General features: G+C 41.2%; 1 protein-coding gene across 4 annotated transcripts in view; it reads left to right on the forward strand.

Annotated features, from left to right (window-relative positions):
• LOC140650776 (guanine nucleotide-binding protein G(q) subunit alpha) overlaps positions 1-19,579 on the forward strand; it is a 151,468-nt gene that overhangs the window by 117,698 nt on the left and 14,191 nt on the right. The window contains exons 6-7 of one of the 4 annotated variants that reach the window (XM_072859517.1): positions 723-847; positions 7,706-7,911. The exons of the other annotated variants lie outside the window; for them this stretch is intronic. Of the exons in view, the coding sequence (XP_072715618.1) occupies positions 723-847; positions 7,706-7,787 (207 nt within the window). The 3' untranslated portion in view covers positions 7,788-7,911. Of the gene's footprint in view, positions 1-722; positions 848-7,705; positions 7,912-19,579 lie in introns of those variants that run through there. 4 annotated transcript variants of the gene reach the window in all.

The following is a 19,579-nucleotide window of genomic DNA, read 5'->3' on the forward strand; positions in this document are numbered from 1 at the left end:
GGATTATGGGGGCTTCATTCTGCTCCCCATCCCTGTCCTCCATCTCATGGGGCTGGGTAACCGGAGAACAACTGGTCTTACTCTTAAAGACTGAGGCAAAGAAGGCATTAAGTACCTCAGCCTTTTCCTCATCCTTTGTCACTATGTTTCCCCCTGCATCCAATAAAGGATGGAGATTCTCCTTAGCCCTCCTTCTGTTGTTAATGTATTTATGGAAACATTTTTTTATTGTCTTTTACGGCAGTAGCCAGATTACATTCTAGTTGGGCTTTGGCCCTTCTAATTTCCTCCCTGCATAACCTCACAACATCTTTGTAGTCCTCCTGAGTTGCCTATCCCTTCTTCCAAAGGTCATAAACTCTCCTATTTTTCCTGAGTTCTAGCCCAAGCTCTCTGTTCAGCCAGGCTGGTCTTCTTCCCCGCCAGCTCGTCTTTTGGCACATAGGGACAGCCTGCCCCTGCGCCTTTAGGATTTCCTTCTTGAAGAATGTCCAGCCTTCCTGGACTCCTTTGCCCTTCAGGACTGCCTCCCCAGGGACTCTGTCAACCAGGCCCCTAAACAGGTCAAAGTCTGCCCTCCGGAAGTCCAAGGTAGTAGTTCTGCTAACCACCCTCCTTACTTCTCCGAGAATCGAAATGTCTATCATTTTGTGATCGCTATGCCCAAGACGGCCTCCAACCATCACATCACCCTCATGTCCTTCTCTGTTCACAAACAACAGGTCCAGCGGGGCCCCTTCCCTAGTTGGCTCACTCACCAGCTGTGTCAGGAAGTTACCTTCCACACACTCCAGGAACCTCCTAGACTGTTTCCTCTCCGCTGTATTGTATTTCCAGCAGATACCTGGTAAGTTGAAGTCCCCCAGGAGAACAAGGGCTAGCGATCGTGAGACTTCTCCCAGCTACTTATAGAATATTTCATCTGCCTCTTCATCCTGGTTGGGTGGTCTATAACAGACTCCCACCGTGATATCTGCCTTGTTGGCCTTTCCCCTGACTCTTACCCATAAACGCTCGACCCTTTCATCACGATCATCAAGCTCTAGACAGTCAAAACACTCCCTAACATACAGGGCTACCCCACCACCTCTCCTTCCTTGCCTATCCCTTCTGAAGAGTTTATAGCCATCCATTGCAGCACTCCAGTTGTGTGAGTCATCCCACCATGTTTCCGTGATGGCAACTATGTCATAGCTATCCAGCTGCACAGTGACTTCCAGCTCCTCCTGTTTGTTGCCCATGCTGCGTGCATTGGTGTAGATGCCCTTCAGTTGGGCTATTGATCCTGCTACCTTTTTTGGAGAAGCAGCCCTAATTCCTATATGACTGTTCTCAGGCTCTTCCATGGTTTCTTAACACATCCATAACCCTCAAATAATCCTCATATCCTCAAATAATATGACACAAACTGATCTCCTCCATGGAGGGTCAGTGGAACCTATCTATTTTGTGTTGAAAGTGGAATAGTTGACTGTAGCGAAATGTTCTTATTGTAGCTATATGCATAGTTAGTGTTGTGCAGCACAGCCATAAAAATAGACAGTGGGAATTATAACAAAATTAATAGGTTCTTTACTAGAGCAGACCCTAAAGTAGTAAACTTCATTCTGTTGACTTGAAGCATAGGATTTATATTGGCTTATATTTTCTACCTGTATTGCTATTTCAAAGAATAACAGAAGTAAGGAACTCATGGGTGGTGATGTATGAACTAAGCAGGCAAAATGCAGTAGTACACAGTGTTTTGTATACAGTTTTATAAAGTAGGGCAGGAATTTAATATTTGGATTTTTTTCTTTCTTGAAGGCTATTCCCATTATTCGTCAAACTTACATGAGTTACTCACCAGCGCTGTTCTGTGCAAGTTTTTAACATTCATTTACAAAAATTAGATTAAAAAAAGGAAGCATTTTCATGTTCTTCGTGACTGCGTATATATGTTGATTTCATTCTTTAAGAGAAGGGTTGACATAGCAAGGTAAAACAGATGTCCCTGGGCAGTCATGATTGTATTTGCAACTTTCTTCAGTATTAATTTTTTTAAGAAAGACTGGGAGCTCTGAAAGCTTTTAAATTTATACTTTTCCCATAAAAAAAAGAAATCTCATTACATTATTTATATCATCAGCCATCTCCTTAAAAAGTACAGCTGCTACAAAGAAGAAATTTTCAGTTGCTTATGTAGTGAATACATCTTGTCATTTATTATTGTATTCTGTTTATTTTTGTATTCTTTAAATTGGTGGGTATCAGAATGTTTTTATTTTGTTTTGTAAGACATATATCTTTGATGTTGTGATCCGAACAGTAATGGAGTCTGACAACACATTATAAAACAAAGCTTTATTGAAGAAGTAAGAAAGGTGAGCAACAATTCCCCCATATAGCGACTCACCCAATCATCGATAATGAACACAGGATCATAAGTGATGCCATGGCTCTGGTAGACTGCCAGGGACATTTGGTGTCTGGCTCATCTGGCAGAAACAGCCAATCGTGCAAATGCCTTTTGAATGTGGAGAAAAGTTGCAACAATGTAGGTCAGGGGGCAGGGTGTTGGCAGTCTGTCTAAGCTGCCAATATTGGTCAAGGGGCAGGGTGTCAGGAGGCAGGGTGTTGCTTCCACCCCTTGATTCTCTCAAATCATCACTTGACATGGAGTTATAGGCTAGGGTATTATTTGGCAGTTCGTTAGCTATATAATTAGCTAGGTGAGGTTGGTGTTCTGACACCTGCAGGGTATAAATTACATAGTCAAAGCTATATGCTCTCCACACTAGGCACTGATAACATCTGAGGTCGAAAGCTGGTGCATCATGAGATGGGTACCATAGAATCACCTCTATCAAGTATCAGTTGCGCAGGCATCCGGGAGGTGATTACTATGGCATCTTCCCAATTGCTACAAGAGAGGCTGCGAAACAGATTACAACCAGCATCCGCTTATATCTAGCGGCCCCAACCCGGGTCAGGGAGTGGCTTGACCATGACTGGGAAAATGCTTTACAACACAATCTACAACCCCATCCACTGATATGAAACAAAACATAAACAATGGCAATAAACAAGATAATTACAAAAAGTACAGCCAAAATCTTTTGACAACTACCCTGAGATCTGGGAACCAAGAGGAACCATGACCACAATTCGCCAATTCCTCAATCAATATTTTCAGTTGCCTTTAGTTGTTCCTGGATTTTCTTGGGGTTGGTCTCAATGTGTAGATCTTGGTTGACGTAGACACAGCAGGTAGTATTTACTAACGCGCAAATGCCACCTTGCGTGGCCAGCAAATACTCTAAAGCTAGATGGTTTTGAACGGTAGTCTGTGATACTTGAGCAACTTCTTGCTGCAGTGCTTGGATGGCATTGTTGTTACGTTTTCTATATTTTCCAGGGTAGCAGAGAGATTGATGATTGCTTTCTCCAGCTCAGAGACCCCTAGCCAAGGAAGGAGGGTCCAGGCAAAGTGGTGAAATCTGGATCCTCATTCTACCAAAGGGTTAATACCACGCCGATGTCGCAGGGCATCAGGGTAATTGCGGACATGGGTCTCGTAGAGGTTTTCTTCAACATGCATCCCAGGCACTATAAGTCCGGGTGTGCAGGCCCCCTCTCGCTCCATGGGAGAGTTTTCATGGCACAGCTGCTGCATAGCCAGTATAGTGCTAAGAGCACGGCAGTGAGTGGTGTCTTTCTGGCAATTGTCAATATCGGCATGGTAGGTTTGCGTGGTGTAGGATGGACCCCGCCGCATGGTCTGTAGTTGATCACGGGATGGATTATAGCCCGTAAAGTTCTGGAGGACGTAGAATTCTGATCCGTTCTTTACCAAGGCGGCAGTGGGTAGTCGGTGGTTGAGAGATTAGCCCGAATAGAGTAATATCTGACAAAAATTTTAGGTGCGTGGCCCCACAATTCCACCAATACCAGCGTTCCCACCACGGGAACTCCTTGGTGCCCAGATGCAGGATGCTGTGTACAAATCCAACAATTAGTTCCCTTTCTGACATTCGCCAGCGCCTGAGATGTGAGAATTAACAAGTTAGGATCCCACCCAGCAAGGCCCTGGTGGACTGTCCCTAAGAACAGTATCCACAGCATATTCAAAGAGGGGCTTGCTCGGAATAACCGACAGTAGTACAGGTAAAACAACTACAATAAACAGCAATATAGCAGGAGGATTTTTCCAGATTGTTGTGGTTGAGATAAAGACAGTTTAATAGGTAAAGCAAAAGTTGTGCATGCAAGCAAAGCAAAATAAGGAATTCATTCACTGCTTCTCATTGATGGGCAGATGTTTAGCCATTTCCAGGAAAGCAGGGCTTCATCACGTGTTAACAGTTACTTGGGAAGACAAATGTTATAATGCTGAACATCCCCCTCCCCTCCTCCTTCCCCCAGCTTCTTGTGCACCTCAGCCTGCTCACTGGCGGGACAGTGTGAGAAGCAGAATAGGCCTTGATGCTGTACAAGCACTGTTCAGCAATAACTAAAACATCCCTATGTTATCAACACTGTTTTGGTCACAAATCCAAAACAGCACCATATGAGCTGCTATGAAGAAAATTAACTCTAGCCCAGCCAAAACCAGTACACAGATCAGTCCGTTCATCCAGGGTGGTCCAATAGTTGGGCTGAGTCAGTGGCTCTGGGCTCATCGTGGATATTATCACTTCCTGAAATACAAAATCACTTCTAGGACAGCCCAAAGGGGCAGTCTGTGGATCCAACGACGAGATTTGGGCCCTGGTGTCCACAACAAAGGTGACTGAGTGCTGGTCATTCATGACAACTTCTAATCGGGGCTAGGACATAGGGTACGCAAAAAGGTCTGCCAGGAAACAGAACTAGGAGGGGATCTCCATCTGGTGGTGGACCCCACCCTCCAGTTCTCAGGCAGCACCTTAGAGAGAGGAAGGAGGGGCTGAAGGTGAGGCACTGCAAGGCTCACAGGGAAGCAGAGGGGGGCAGGGCCCACCTGCTGATGGCCATTCGGAAGCTGTACAAAGATATTGTTTGGCAATTTATCAATTTGTTGGGGGGTGGATAAACCCCCTTTCCAGCAGGAACCGCCAGAGGCAGCCCCTCTCTGTCTGGCCAGCGGAGGTGCCCCATCCTCTGCCCAGGTGAGGATTCCTCTGCATCTGACCGTGGGGCACAGGAGCCATTGCCACAGCACCCACCCCTGCAGCCAGGGTAAGCAGAGCCCCTGTGTCCCACGGTCCCCATCACTGAGGTAAGTTAGAGCTGCCTCAGTGTGCCAGAGCCTCCCAAACCACTCCACCCAGCCTTCTCCTGGCTTTTTATGAAACTGGTCACCCAGGGAGCAGAACTGTTCCCTGGTATAGGCTTGCACCCTGCGAGTGCTCAAGGCAGGTGGAGGAAGGGCAGGGGTGTCTTCCCCTGTAGGGTCAGGAAGGGGGTCAGGGTCTGGTCCAGGGCCATTTTTGTCCCTGTCCCAATTATCATCCTTATCATCGTCCTGGTAGATAGTGGCCCTAACTTCGGCCGTTGTACTGGGACGATTGCTCTGGGCCTCGAGGTCCCACTGGGCCAAGGGGGCTAGCTTATGCTCGTCCCTCTCGGTCCCTTGCTTAGCTTATCCCCTCCGTTTGAGGGTGCTGCGCAGCCTGGTAATTTCAGCCTGGGCAGCGTCAAGGGCACAAGTTACGAGGCCTATTAAGCAACCTTTGCCTTTTCCCTGTTTGCAACATCTGGCCTTACGACACTGCTCAAATTTGTCCCCAATAGCCTGGGGATCCGTCCAATTATCTTGGATCTAATCCTCCTCCCATTGGGGGGAGCTCCAAACTTGCCTCTTTCCTGAAGTGTCCAGTAGTTGTCAGAAAGACTCCATCCTGTCCATTATGCCAATAATGTGGTCTGAACAGTAATGGAGTCTGACAACATGTTATAAAACAAAACTTTATTGAGGCAGTCAGAAAGATGAGCAACAATGCGCCCATACGGTGACTCACCCAATCACCGACAGCAAACACAGTATCATAAGTGATGCCATGGCCCTGGCAATGACATTTGGTGTCCGGGTCATCTGTCAGCAACAGCCAATCATGCAAATGCCTTTTGAATGCAGGTAAGAGTTGCACTGCCCCTTGGCTCCACCATTGGTAGTGTGATTTGAGAGAATCATACCTTACATGAATAATGTGGGTGGCACCCTGCCTACGCTGCCAATGTCGGTCAAGGGGCAGGGTGTCAGAAGGTAGGGTGTCAGATGTGATGTTAATTATTTTTCTCAGTGTATTGATCTAACAGAATCACACTACCAGTACTGTGTTTTTAACTAGAGCCCAAGTATGGAACATAGAGCAGAACATGAATGACACAAGGAAAAATAGTAGTGCAAATAGCTTGCAGCATAAAATGCATCCTGCTTAATAGGGTAGAGAGAGATGAATTTAAGACTGTAATGTGTGCTATAAATAGGCTCCTAGTCTTTGTGAACATTCTGGTTTCTGGTAAATGTAAATAAAAATACATTGAAATAGGTTTTTTAGGAGAAGGAGATTAAAGAGAAACCTCACTTTCACCATTTTTGTGTGGATGTTAGTGTGTTAAATTATTTATAACTTGGGCATCTTCTTTAGAAGATGGAAGAATATCTTCCTGGGCTTTCATATATACAATCTTGTCCTTTGTTGTTATCAGCTAAAAGTGTTCACGTTACAAACTGAATGGAACATATGGACTGAACATTTCCCTTCTGTCTTGGGCTCTCCTACCACTTTGAAATGACTGAAGTGATATTATTCCATGACTTTTTTTCAACTCTTATGAAAAATAACTTACTCATAAAGCTGTCTTGATTTTTCAAGTTTTCACTTTCAAAACAAAACATTTTGGGGGTAAACGTGGAGGTAAAAGTTCTAAAACTCCTCTTTGTCTTGAAGATGGTTCTTCCACCTCACTGCTAAACTATTTATGTTCCTTATTAACATCAGTGAAAAACTTTTGAAACTTTTTAGTTTTCAGTTTGAAATATGTTCATAACTGTAATTCAAAGCATTTTTTCAAGTCATACATACAGAAACTTGTGGCACATTCCAGCAGCCTTAGGCCTGTGTTCCTCTAGCTCTTGGGTGGATCCAGCCTGTCTCGGAGCTAAGCACCCATCTAGGCAGCTTAGTTTTGGCTTTCAGTAAGCTGTATCCTGTCTATTAGACCATTGTGAGACAGGTTAGTTTTACCCTACTGATGATGTGTTGTTGCAATAGTAATCCTGTTCATACGAGAGGAACTGCACATTCAGACCCCTCATGCACGCGTTTGGCTGAGGAGCCACTGGCGCAAGGCTACCATCTGTGGGCTTATGACTGAAAACCTCTAAGTCAGAATCCCACCTAGACGTAGCAATACTGCAGCGTCACCGGTGCCTCGGTGGACTCGCGACAGCTGGCTGCCTGCTCCACACAAGGCAGGCCCGGTGCGAAGCACCACTCATGGTCAGGACTGGAAGGGTGGACAGATGCAGTGCTGCCTCTCCCCCGTTGCGTACCACATGATTGTGGGGCACCTGGCGCTAAATCATTCGTAGATGACCTGATTCTGGGTCAAGGTTTCGTACGTAGCAGAGCTGCTCCCTCGCTGCGATCTGTTGAGAATCATCCCTCGACACAAGCTTCTATAAAGAATAAAAAAGCAAAAATTTATAAAATAAAAAATTGCACCCATTTTTTAAAAGGGTAGAAAGGAGGACCCTGGGAACTACCGACCTGTCAGCCTCACCTCTGTGCCTGGGAGGATCATGGAACAGATCCTCCTAGAAGCTATGTTAAGGCACATCAAGGACAGGGAGGTGATTCAAGACAGCCAACGTGGCTTCACCAAGGGCAAGTCTTGCCTGACCAACCTAGTGGCCTTCTATGATGGAGTGGCTACATCAGTGGACAAGGGAAAAGCAATGGATGTCATCTATCTGGACTTCTGTAAAGCCTTTGACACAGTCCCCCACAACATCCTTCTCTCTAAATTGGAGAGATACAGATTTGATGGGTGGACTGTTCAGTGGATAAGGAATTGGCTGGATGGTCGCATCCAGAGGGTAGTGGTCAACGGCTCAATGTCCAGATGGAGATCAGTGACGAGTGGTGTCCCTCAGGGGTCTGTACTGGGACCAGTGCTGTTTAATATCTTCATCAGTGACATAGACAGTGGGGTCAGGTGCACCCTCAGCAAGTTTGCAGACAACACCGAGTGGTGCGGTTGACATGCCTGAGGGACAGGATGCCATTCAGAGGGACCTGGACAAGCTCAAGAAGTGGGCCCATGTGAACTTCATGAGGTTCAACAAGGCCAAGTGCAAAGTCCTGCACCTGGTGGGGGAAAACCCCAGTATCAATACAGGCTGGGGGATGAAGGGATTGAGAGCAGCCCTGCAGAGAAGGACTTGGGGATACTGATGGACAAAAAGCTGGACATGAGCCGACAATGTGCGCTTGCAGCCCAGAAAGCCAACCATATCCTGGGCTGCATCAAAAGAAGCGTGGCCAGCAGGTCGAGGGAGGTGATTCTACCCCTCTACTCCCCTCTGGTGAGACCTCACCTGGAGTACTGCCTCCAGCTCTGGAGCCCTCAGCACAAGAAGGACACGGAGCTGTTGGAGCGAGTCCAGAGGAGGGCCACGAAAAGGATCCCAGGGCTGGAGCACCTCTCCTGTGAAGAAAGGCTGAGAGAGTTGGGGCTGTTCAGCCTGGAGAAGAGAAGGCTGTGGGGAGACCTTATAGCAGCCTTCCAGTACTTAAAGGGGGCCTATAGGAAAGATGGGGACAGACTTTTTAGCAAGGCCTGTTGTGACAGGACAAGGAGCAATGGTTTTAAACTAAGGGAGGGCAGATTTAGACTGGCTTTAAGAAAGACATTTTTTACAATGAGGGTGGTGAGGCACTGGAACAGGTTGCCCAGAGAGGTAGTGGAGGCCCCATCCCTGGAAACATTCAAGGTCAGGTTGGATTTTTGAGCAACCTGATCTAGTTGAAGATGTCCCTGCTCATTGCAGGGGGATTGGACTAGATGACCTGTAAAGGTCCCTTCCAATCCAAACCATTCTATGATTCTATGATTCTATATAGATTTTTTTAGCATACCAGAACACTGCTTTATTCCCATCCTTTTCCTTTTTCTTACAGTCCCAGAAAGCAAGAATGTGTTTATTTATTCCACATAAAGCAAAGTGTATTTTTGTCAGAATGTGGGTGTGACAGAAATATGAAAAGGTTTTACATTTGTTAGTTCTCACCTTAAATTAAGAAATTTACAAAAAATATTCTTATTCCTCACTGTGATGTGACAGGTTCATTAAGGAAGACAATAATTGAACTTGGGTACTTTGGTAATCAGTCAATGGATACTTTTTCACGCTCTGCAAAATTCAAATAACCTTTGAACTGTGAAACAATATTAAAATTTCAGCACCAAAGTGAGACAGTGTGTATAAATGCCCTACTTTTTTGTTATGGATGGCATCAGTGTGATACTATGATAGAATCTAACCCTTCTTTGATACTTGTGCCTGTCATCTGTGTAAGAGACCCGACTCAACAACTTGCAGTGTTCTGCTGCTCCTCTTGCATTGCTTTCATGGCCTGATTAAACAGTATGATTTTTGTAAGATGGCCTACTTTCTCTTTCTAATTAGTCCACTGCATGATATTGCCTGAAGTCTTTTTCCTTGTAGTATGCTTTAACAAAGAAAACTATACTTTTTAAATTATCTGTGCGTTTCTTTTCAGTTAATACATTGTTTCATTAATCTCATTTTCATGTATAAATATAAATTATTATTTGCCATTCAGTGCATCTGTGTTTGTTTATATGACCCTTCATCGTTCTGAAACTGTTTTAGAGTTCTTAAGACTCAGGTTTGTATTTTCAAAATGTAGTGCATGATAGACTTTCTGCTGTAAATCTGTTTCTTTCCTTGTTTAGCTTATTCAAGAGAAATACATTTGGTTTATAAATCAGATGAGGCTATATATAGTAAGTTGAGAAGTTTCACTAGTGTATCTCAAGGGCTTTTACTTACTGGGTATGTGTGGGATTGAGTTAGACACCAATTTCTGACTTCATATCCTTAGAGGAGTTAAATCTTCAACTACTCTGTAAGGGGACATTATGCACAGAAATGAGACAAGTGTTCAGACTGCCTGTCTTTCAGAGCCCTGTGTAGGATGATGCTTAAATGATATATCCATGAAATTGCAATTCAGTGGCAAAGATTGCAATTAAAGAATTGGAGGTTTCAAACCAGAAGAAAAGCATGCATAGCTACCCAAGTTGTATTATAACTATGACTCCTCTAACAACCAATGCTCAGAAACAATGTCATCTCTCCTCTCTTAAGTATGTGTCTAGTTTGTACATAACTAAGCATCTGATTTTGGTGCGTAAATACAAAATGTGAAAAATTGCTAAGGATAGTATATTTAAACATCTCTTTCAAAAATTTCAGATGGTATACAGATTTGAAATGCCTCTCTCTTCTTAAATGAGTATAAAAGGGCAGATACTTAGGTGTTCCAAATTCTGCCCTTAATAATACAGTAAGTCTTATCTAGATTCATTGGTGGAAATGAGGACAAAATTTGATCCAGATGACATAATATATTCATTACATTATTAGTACTGTAAATTAAGTAAATCTTCCCTCAATCTGATACGATGTGATGAAGGGAAACATAAGTTAAATTATCAGATGCGTTTGACCTTTTCACTTTTCCAGAAAAGTCTGACAGAATTAATAGTGAGAGGAAAAATGAAGGGATCAGTTCTCTGATAAATTTATGATGTCCTATAGGTCAAATTTTCCCTGAGTTATACCAGTGGTCTGGAGAAACTTGCAGTTTTATCAAAAAGCAGAGTTTCGAATTTATTTTTAAATAAGTTAAATTTTAAATAAGTTAAACTTATTTTTAAATAAATTTATTTAAATCAACTTCTTTCCTTAAATAAAGGATTTTTCCTACATAACGTATATTATTATTCCATATTCCAGGATAAGCTGCATTCAAACATGGATCACAGGTAGCTCTTCTAAATACATAAAATCTCATGGTCTCAGGGCAATAAATACAGAAATGAGTTCCAGTTTTCCAGGACAACTAGTAATCTAGTGGACTAGAGACAGTAGAGTATAGTTTTAAAATCTGGGTTCATAGAAAAGAGATTTTCATGACCTTTGCAAAGCTTGTTAAGTAGTTAGTACTAATAGGAATGGCAAAACAAAGAATGGTATTTATTGATGCTTGGACAAATGTCTATTCCATGTTAACATGCTAAAAGTCTCAGAGTTACATGATTTCATATAACTTCTGTAGGTCTATGTTGGTCTATAAAAGTGTGGGCTTTTTATATAGAAGGTTCTTTTTTCTGTGTGTATTCCCAGAGGAAAACAGAAAAGACACTTAGGACATGATTTCTTCAGTTCAGCTAAATTAATAGATTAAACACTGCTAAATTTATAATAGGCTAAATGAAATTTTGAAATTTTTTAAGCTATCAAAAATCAAAAGTATTTTCTGAGATATCATTGGAGACTGAAAAGCTACAGAGGCAATGGATGGCATAAAATATTCATTGATAAAAGATGATTTTTAGAAGTAAAGCAGAACATCCATTGGCCAAAATAATTGGGGAAGAAATGCCAGTTTAAATCATTTTGGTCAGAGTTAATATGTTTTGGTTAAATATATATATAAAAATATGATTGTAAAATGTGAGTTTGTAACAGAATTGGAGATAAATTTCACTAGTATTTAGAACTGTAATATTCTTTCCACTTTGACTTTTGAGTAAGGAATTTCACTAGTGCCCTATATATACATAATATGTATCCTATATATATACACATATATCATATATCTATCTTTATGCCTTAGGAAAACAATATTTTCTCCATTATTTTACTTGTTAAGCAATTTCTTTTTGTTGATAAATGAAACCACATATAAAAGAATCATTGAAATGTCTCTTTGTTGAAACAGACATCTTAAAATATTAACATTAATAGAATTTTAAAAGCTTATATTTCATAGGAGGTTTACTTGCTGGGTTATCACTGACTGAGTAGCAAAACAAATAGAACTAATCATCTTTATTTTTAAGGTCTAATTAATTTATATGTCCTATTCAGACAGGTAATTTATAATCCTCTTAAGAGAGTTGTTTACATTATTGGTTCTAATTCATTAGAGAAGGAAAGGGTTCTTTTCAAATAAAGAGTGTTGCTCCTTTTTTTAAGCTTTTGTTTGGGTTCTAAAAGTCATATTGCATCTTAATAAATTATTCAGTTTAGCTGCAACAAAAATTTTTAGTGTTTTAAAACAATAGGAATATAGGAAACTTTGTTATCCTTAAGTTGTCCTAGGTAGAATAGATTAAAGTTGTTTGGATTGTTAAAAAATATTCAAGTTAAAGTCTGTTGTATTAAAATTATATGAAATACATGAATACAGGATAGGTGTTTTTAGTGTGTATTCATTTGTGCTTGTATACAGGTATGTAGATGCAGGCCTATATGCTCATGTTTTGAATCTGGACAAAATACATCTCTAAAATAGATGAGTATCCAAAGTCTAGATGGAACTTCTGTAGCGTTCATCAGTGTGCTCTGACAAATTGGTACAATGTTCCAGTCACACTTTCTTTTGATGTAGGCAAAAAATATGAAATGACATGAGGCCACAGAGTTCAGAATACTTTCATTCTTCACGGAGACAATTATCTGAAGAATGTATTTCATTTTTACATCAGAACTATCTTTCTGTTCACATCTAGGCAAGTTTCCACTTTTCTTCCAGCACTTTGAGTTCCTTATTCACAGGCTAGTCCTACATGGCTTACCATGAAGGCTGAAAGAAAACAATGTTGAGATCAGCACTTTTTTTTCTGCATTGTGTAAAAAAACATGTAAAACATTTAGTTGCCTGGTTTTTTTCATCAGCATTCAGCAGTCCAGAACAATTGGGCATGGAGCAGAGGAATAATATGAACTCCCAGATAGAATTAAAATATTATTTCCGTGGGAAATAAAATCTCCAGAACTCATTGTTTATTTGGAAACTAGAGGAAATAACACATTTATCTTCTGTGCCAAAATTATTTGCTGTATGTATTATATCTGTTCATGCATGTTCACACACATGCATATATATTTTTTCTTTTTTTCTGTAGATAAAAAACCTTTTGAATATAAAGTATCAGTACTAAGAAGAATTTGCATAATGAAGAGCTAGAGCTTGTTTCTCTGTGTTAAAATGGGTGGTTCATAACGGAAATGGGAGTTTAAATTATCATACACCCATTTGCAGATGTAAATGTTACTATTGGCCATGATTGCTGACAAAGAAGATGGCCACTTTTTTTTTCAGTAACCAGTGTCAAAACTGACCAGAAAAGGGCCTTTTTCATTGACAATTTTATTTTAAAAGATTTTCACCTGTTTTTCTCAAAAATATGTGGGTTTTTATGAAAAACTGTTTATTCCAGCATTCATGATATTTAATCAAAAAACAGTTTAACAGACATTTTTTATTTAAAAAGTAATTTGGCAGCAATGCTTGGGCCATGTTCTTTGACCACTGTTTGGATCACATTTTTTGGACAATATTTTTGTGATTTAATGGTTGTTGAACAAATTTATTTCAGTGGATTTCAGCTGTCATTTGATCTGTCTGTCCCTCATGTATACATAAAATTGCAATATATTTTGAATGTTGCAACTTTAAGTTGTTGGAGAGGTTAGAGTTCTTCTTTAAGGTGATTTAAAAATACAGTTCTCAGCTACAGAGATGTCTTCCCAGTCTTCTACCAGCAGTTCTTTTCATCAGGCTGGTCTGCAGAAAGATTAAAACAATTGAAGAGAATAAAGGAATCATTCCTGAGCTCTGTATGTGTTTGAAGTAGTCTCTTACCGCATTTGAGTTATTCATCACAATACAATGGTTTGTACAACCATTACAATTCTCTCTCAGATAGCTAGGTATAGCTGCATGATTATATTTCATACTGATGGCAAAAAATTAAAGTGTTTCCAGTTTTGAAACTGTATTTACTTTTTTACATAGTGGAGAACTTGGCACTTAGCTGATTTCCTCTTATTTCCCAACCTTACATGTAGCAGCCTTATTATATTTCCAGCCAAGGAATACGCTACAGGGTCTTTCTGTGCAGCCAGACAGTGTTGCTACTTAAATAATTGCTGTAAGTCTTATTTGGAGAATGGAGATATTCCTAATTAATATAGACTTTCCAACAGAAAAAAAGACTCAAATGCACAAACTTTTGTCAGGTCAAATAATGGAGTGCATCACTGTGATGCTAAATAACTTCAGAAATATTAACCCCTGCTTTGTGATCTTCAGGGGCGGGGGGGCTGAAGCTCTCTTGTGTCAGTACCCCCTCTTCATCTGCAGTTATCTCTGACTGAATCCTCTCACTCAGATAACCATCTCTTACCAGCATAAACAGTGTACTGGGTGTACGTCACAAAGTTTTGGTAGTGGGGAGGGGAAGGCTCCCTCTGTGGGAAGAGGTCAGAGGCTACCCTGTGCCAAAACCAGCTGGTTCCATTTCTCTCTCCAATGGCCCCACTGCAGGCCAAAGCTGAGCCAATCAGCAAAGTTTGTGGTGCCTCTGTGATAACATAAATATGTTAGGTTAGAAAGGGTAAAAAAAATGCTGGATGGAAGGAGGAGGGAACAAAGAGTGAGAAACAGCAGAGGGAACACCAAGGTCAGAGCAGGAGCAGGAGCTCAGTGGTAGAGCAGATATTGACTGCAGCCTTTGGAGAACCCACCCCAGAGCAGATGGATATTCTTGAAGGAACTGCAGCCCGTGGAAAACCTACACTGGAGCAAAGGAAAAGTGTGAGAAGGAAGGAGCAACAGAGAGAAAATGCTATGTACTGACCATAACCCTCACTCCCATCCCCATTGTGCAGCTTGGGAGGGGGGCACAGAGTTGAAGAGTCTGAAGAGGAGTCAAGTTGAGCCTGGGAAAGTGGGGAGGAATGCTGTTATTTTAATGTTTGTCTTTTCTTTCCCACTACCTGAATCAGTAATTAAATATTTAATTGGCAATAAATTAAGTTAAATTTCCCCAAGTCGAGTCTGTTTTGCCTGTGATGGTAACTGGTAACTGATCTCTCTGTCTTTATCTCAATCCACAAGCTTTCATGTTCCAGTTCTTTCTGTTTTCTTCCCCCCATCCTGCTGGAAGCAGGGGAGTGAGAGAGCAGCTGAGTGGCAGTTTGGCTGCTAGCCAAGGCTAACCCAGCACACATAGATATATACACAGCACAAGTTCATCATTAAAAAATGCATCTTTGTTTACCTTGCCACCTTATCTCTCATCATTTCAATGAAATTCAATCCCTCAGAAGCTGTGAAATCCTAATTTTGTTAACAGAACCTATTTAAATTATTAATTTTGAGGAAAAAAATAATAACTACATTTTTTGGTTTATATGTAACAGCAGGTCAACTAGATGCCACTCTAGTCAATCATAAAGACATTTAGTTATGGGTGAAATGATCCACTACTGCTTCTGTATTGTTCCAGATTAATATTGTACCCAGTCTTTTCTCTTGGAGCACTATTTTTGTTAGGTGAGAAATGCTGCTTTTCCCTTCACTGGATACCAGTTGATACAGCTTTTAAATGCTTTTTTAGCCCTTTTCAGCTATTTCTCAGAATTTGACTTGTTAGAGCCAAACTATTATAAATTATGCCAATTATATTATTTCTGTAATTGCAAAAGTAATTGAAGTAATTGCAGATTTTTCCAGACCAACAGACATCTTGGGAGATGGTAAAAACAGTGGTTCTGCTGCTCGTTTTCCTTATGCCAGGTGCCTAGAGAGCTAGGGAGACCACAACAAGGTGCTGCTGTCAAAGGGAGGTTGCTGTGAAGGTTGGCATGACTGCTGTGAAAGGCTGTCAGCCACTGAGAAGCCTTGAGCCAACTCCAGCTGCACATTTCTGTACATTAGTTATTCACAAGTTTCTGTCTGCAGCCTTTTCCATTGCAACTGAAATAGGCTTTTGCTGGAAGCAATTTGGTGAGGTAGAGCTGGCTCATAAAATCAGAGCTAGTGCTTGAACGAGCTATTAAATACTGCCTGCCCCCCACTGCTCCTGCCCTCTCTTCAAAGAGCCATACTGTCTTGCTTGGTTTGGCAAGGCTTCCTTCACATTGCATCTGATATAAGGTCAGATCCCCAATGCAGGCCTTGCCCTATATTCCTTGTTATCCCATCCCTATTTCCAGAACTAGTTCATATTTCTTTAGCTGTACAGCTAGTTTAGTTAATGTTTGTAGGAAACAGTTTTCCCTTGGAAGACTTGCCTAGACAAAGCCATGACTGACTTGGTCTCGTGTTGCCAATAACCCTACTTGAGTGAAAGGCTGGACTAGATGGGCTCCAGAGGTTACTTTCAGCTAACACTTCTGGGATAATACTCTGCTGTCATTTCAGTGGTGTTTCAGTGGGAGATGTGTGACAGTGTGGTACTTACAGCTGTTTACATTTAAATGGATTAAATATGTGGCTGTTACTTGTTCTATGGTGCCTAATGGTCTCAGCAATGCAGCAGCATTCCTGCTGCTGTACACACACAATCATGCTCTCTATGTTCTCTTAGGTTATAAAAGTAACTGCTCTCATCTAACTGCAGCGTTTTACCACTGATAGACCTAACCCTTACTCTGAAGCCACCCATGTAGTCAAAATCTGCATGTGTATTGTAGGAGTATACATGCAGTAGGAGTAGTAGTATCGTATAAGTCTGATTCTGGAAATAAACTGTAAATTACCATTCCTAATTTTATAATGAGTAATTTCTGGTGAAATAAAGGGAAAATTCTTCTCCAAATGTAAGTGTCCCAGTATCTTAGTGCAAAGAATGTACAAGGTTCCCTCTTGGGAAGAGCTACTCAGCAATAGAAGAGCATATGATGATATTTTCCTACTCAGTTCCTAACAGAGCAGCTTACAGCACAATTTTTCTCTTGACTTATGCCTAATGATAAGCAAAGGAGTTGTTTTGCAGAAGTACATGCATATTTATAGTTAGAATTAGGCTTAAGTACTTTGCTGAATCCAGATTGTTTACATATTACAGAATCATAGAATGCTTAAGTTGGAAGGGGCCTCTTGAGATCATCTAGTCCAACCTCCCTGTTCAAGAAAGGTCAGCTAGAGCAGGTTGCCCAGGAATAATAATAAGGAATTAATAACAGTAAGAAATTAATTATCCTAATATTTATCCTTGAGGCTTAAGTTAGATATTTATCAGCTACCCAAAAATAAATTTATTGCACTTGCTCCTCGTAAATGAGTGACAAGTTTAACAAAAACAGTCCTTAAACTCAGAAATTCAAATTGTAATATTTTCCTAAAAAGTCTATTACTTTCTATTAGTATTCTATTAGTATTTAAGCTATAACATTTCATGTCTTTGCTTCTTTTGTTATGCCTTTGCTTTCTTTTAAAATATCTGATTCTATTAAACAGAAACTACAAAAAGCGAAAGGTTTTATTCATGTGGGCCTTTCAACAGAAGCCAGAGGCTAATAGTTTTTCATAATGATACATTTTAAATTCAGGTTTACAGTGATGGCTTTTGGGACAGTTTTTAAAAACTGCTGAGAGTTTAATATATGTTTAATGAGATCCTGTCTACCTTCCTTATAACAACAGGGAAAGGGAAAAAGCCAGTGAGATCTCCCTTAATTCAGGTAACTGGTAAACATTTTTTTTTACTTCCTAAGGAGAGGCTCAGTTTTGGAAAGACCACCCACCTGAAGGTAGCAATTACAGGGATGGAATGGAAGAGTTACATCCTACAGGATTTATTATTGCTAAGACTATATACATCAGGAGAAAATACAGGTATGCTCTTGTCTTTAGAGCATGTTAGGTATTTTATTTTCTCACACCTTAATAGTTAGAGGTACTACTGTCCATACTGTGAGTGTAGTTTGTGGCAGTAAATAAAAAAAAAACCCACAGAAAACAAAAATGGTAAAAAAAAACCTGTGTGAATTTAGGACATGTATTCCCTCATTTTTTCCCCTCCTCTATCTCCCCTCGAGTTTTAACTATGATATTGTTATAAGGTCTATATATCATAAAGTTATAAAAGGAATGGTTGCGATTGTGCTTTAACAATTAACCTAAGGACTTATGCTTTATGCTCAGCTCTGTTAATATTTCAGTTTTTGAATGAAATTCTTGCACCACTGAAATCAATGCAACTGATTGCAAAAAAGCAAAGACTTTACTTCTCTGCCTTAGTTTTTCCATGTATAAATTTGTCTATTTACTTTCACTCACCACTCCAACGTGCTGTAAAGTTTAGAAATTGCTTGACGATTCTGTGGTGATACAAGATAACTAAACTATCAACTTCAACAAAATTGAATTTTTTAGGTGGTGGGGTTTTTTAGAGTTCCTATTTTCCATTCTTATGCAGGTAACATTAAAATGTAAATTAATACAAGTGAAAATACATTTATAGCAAAACTGACTGAGATTTCTGACAGAATGCTGCATACATTAACAACAGAAGGAGGGCTAAGGAGAATCTCCATCCTTTATTGGATGCAGGGGGAAACATAGTGACAAAGGATGAGGAAAAGGCTGAGGTACTTAATGCCTTCTTTGCCTCAGTCTTTAAGAGTAAGACCCGTTGTTCTCCGGTTACCCAGCCCCATGAGATGGAGGACAGGGACGGGGAGCAGAACAAAGCCCCCATAATCCAAGGGGAAATGGTTAGTGACCTGCTACACCACTTAGACACTCACAAGTCCCATAGGCCGGATGGGATCCACCCAAGGGTACTGAGGGAGCTGGCAGAAGTGCTCACCAAGACACTTTCAATCCTTTATCAGCAGTCATGGCTAACCGGGGAGGTCCCAGTTGACTGGAGGGTAGCAAATGTGACGCCCATCTACAAGAAGGGCCGGAAGGAGGATCCGGGGAACTACAGGCCTGTCAGTCTGACCTCGGTGCCGGGGAAGGTTGTGGAGCAGATCATCCTGAAGTGCCATCACACAGCACGTACGGGACAACCATGTGATCAGGCCCAGTCAGCATGGGTTTATGAAAGGCAGGTCCTGCTTGACTAACCTGATCTCCTTCCATGACAAGGTGACCCGCTTAGTGCATGAGGGAAAGGCTGTGGATGTTGTTTACCTGGAGTTTAAGTGGGAAATGGTGCCTTTGACACCATTTCCCACAGCATTCTCCTGGAGAAACTGGCTGCTCATGGCTTGGACGGGTGTACTCTTCGCTGGGTAAAGAACTGGCTGGATGGCCGGGCCCAAAGAGTGGTGGTGAATGGAGTTTACTCCAGTTGGCGGCCAGTCACAAGTGGTGTCCCCCAGGGCTCTGTGTTGGGGCCACTCCTGTTTAATATGTTTATCAATGATCTGGACGAAGGGATTGAGTGCACCCTCAGTAAGTTTGCAGATGACACCAATTTGGGCAGGAGTGTTGATCTGCTTGAGAGGAGGAAGGCTCTACAGAGGGACCTGGACAGGCTGGATTGATGGGCT

Source organism: Ciconia boyciana, chromosome 4 (genome assembly GCF_034638445.1).
Source record: "Ciconia boyciana chromosome 4, ASM3463844v1, whole genome shotgun sequence".
Classification (NCBI taxonomy): Eukaryota; Metazoa; Chordata; class Aves; order Ciconiiformes; family Ciconiidae; genus Ciconia; species Ciconia boyciana.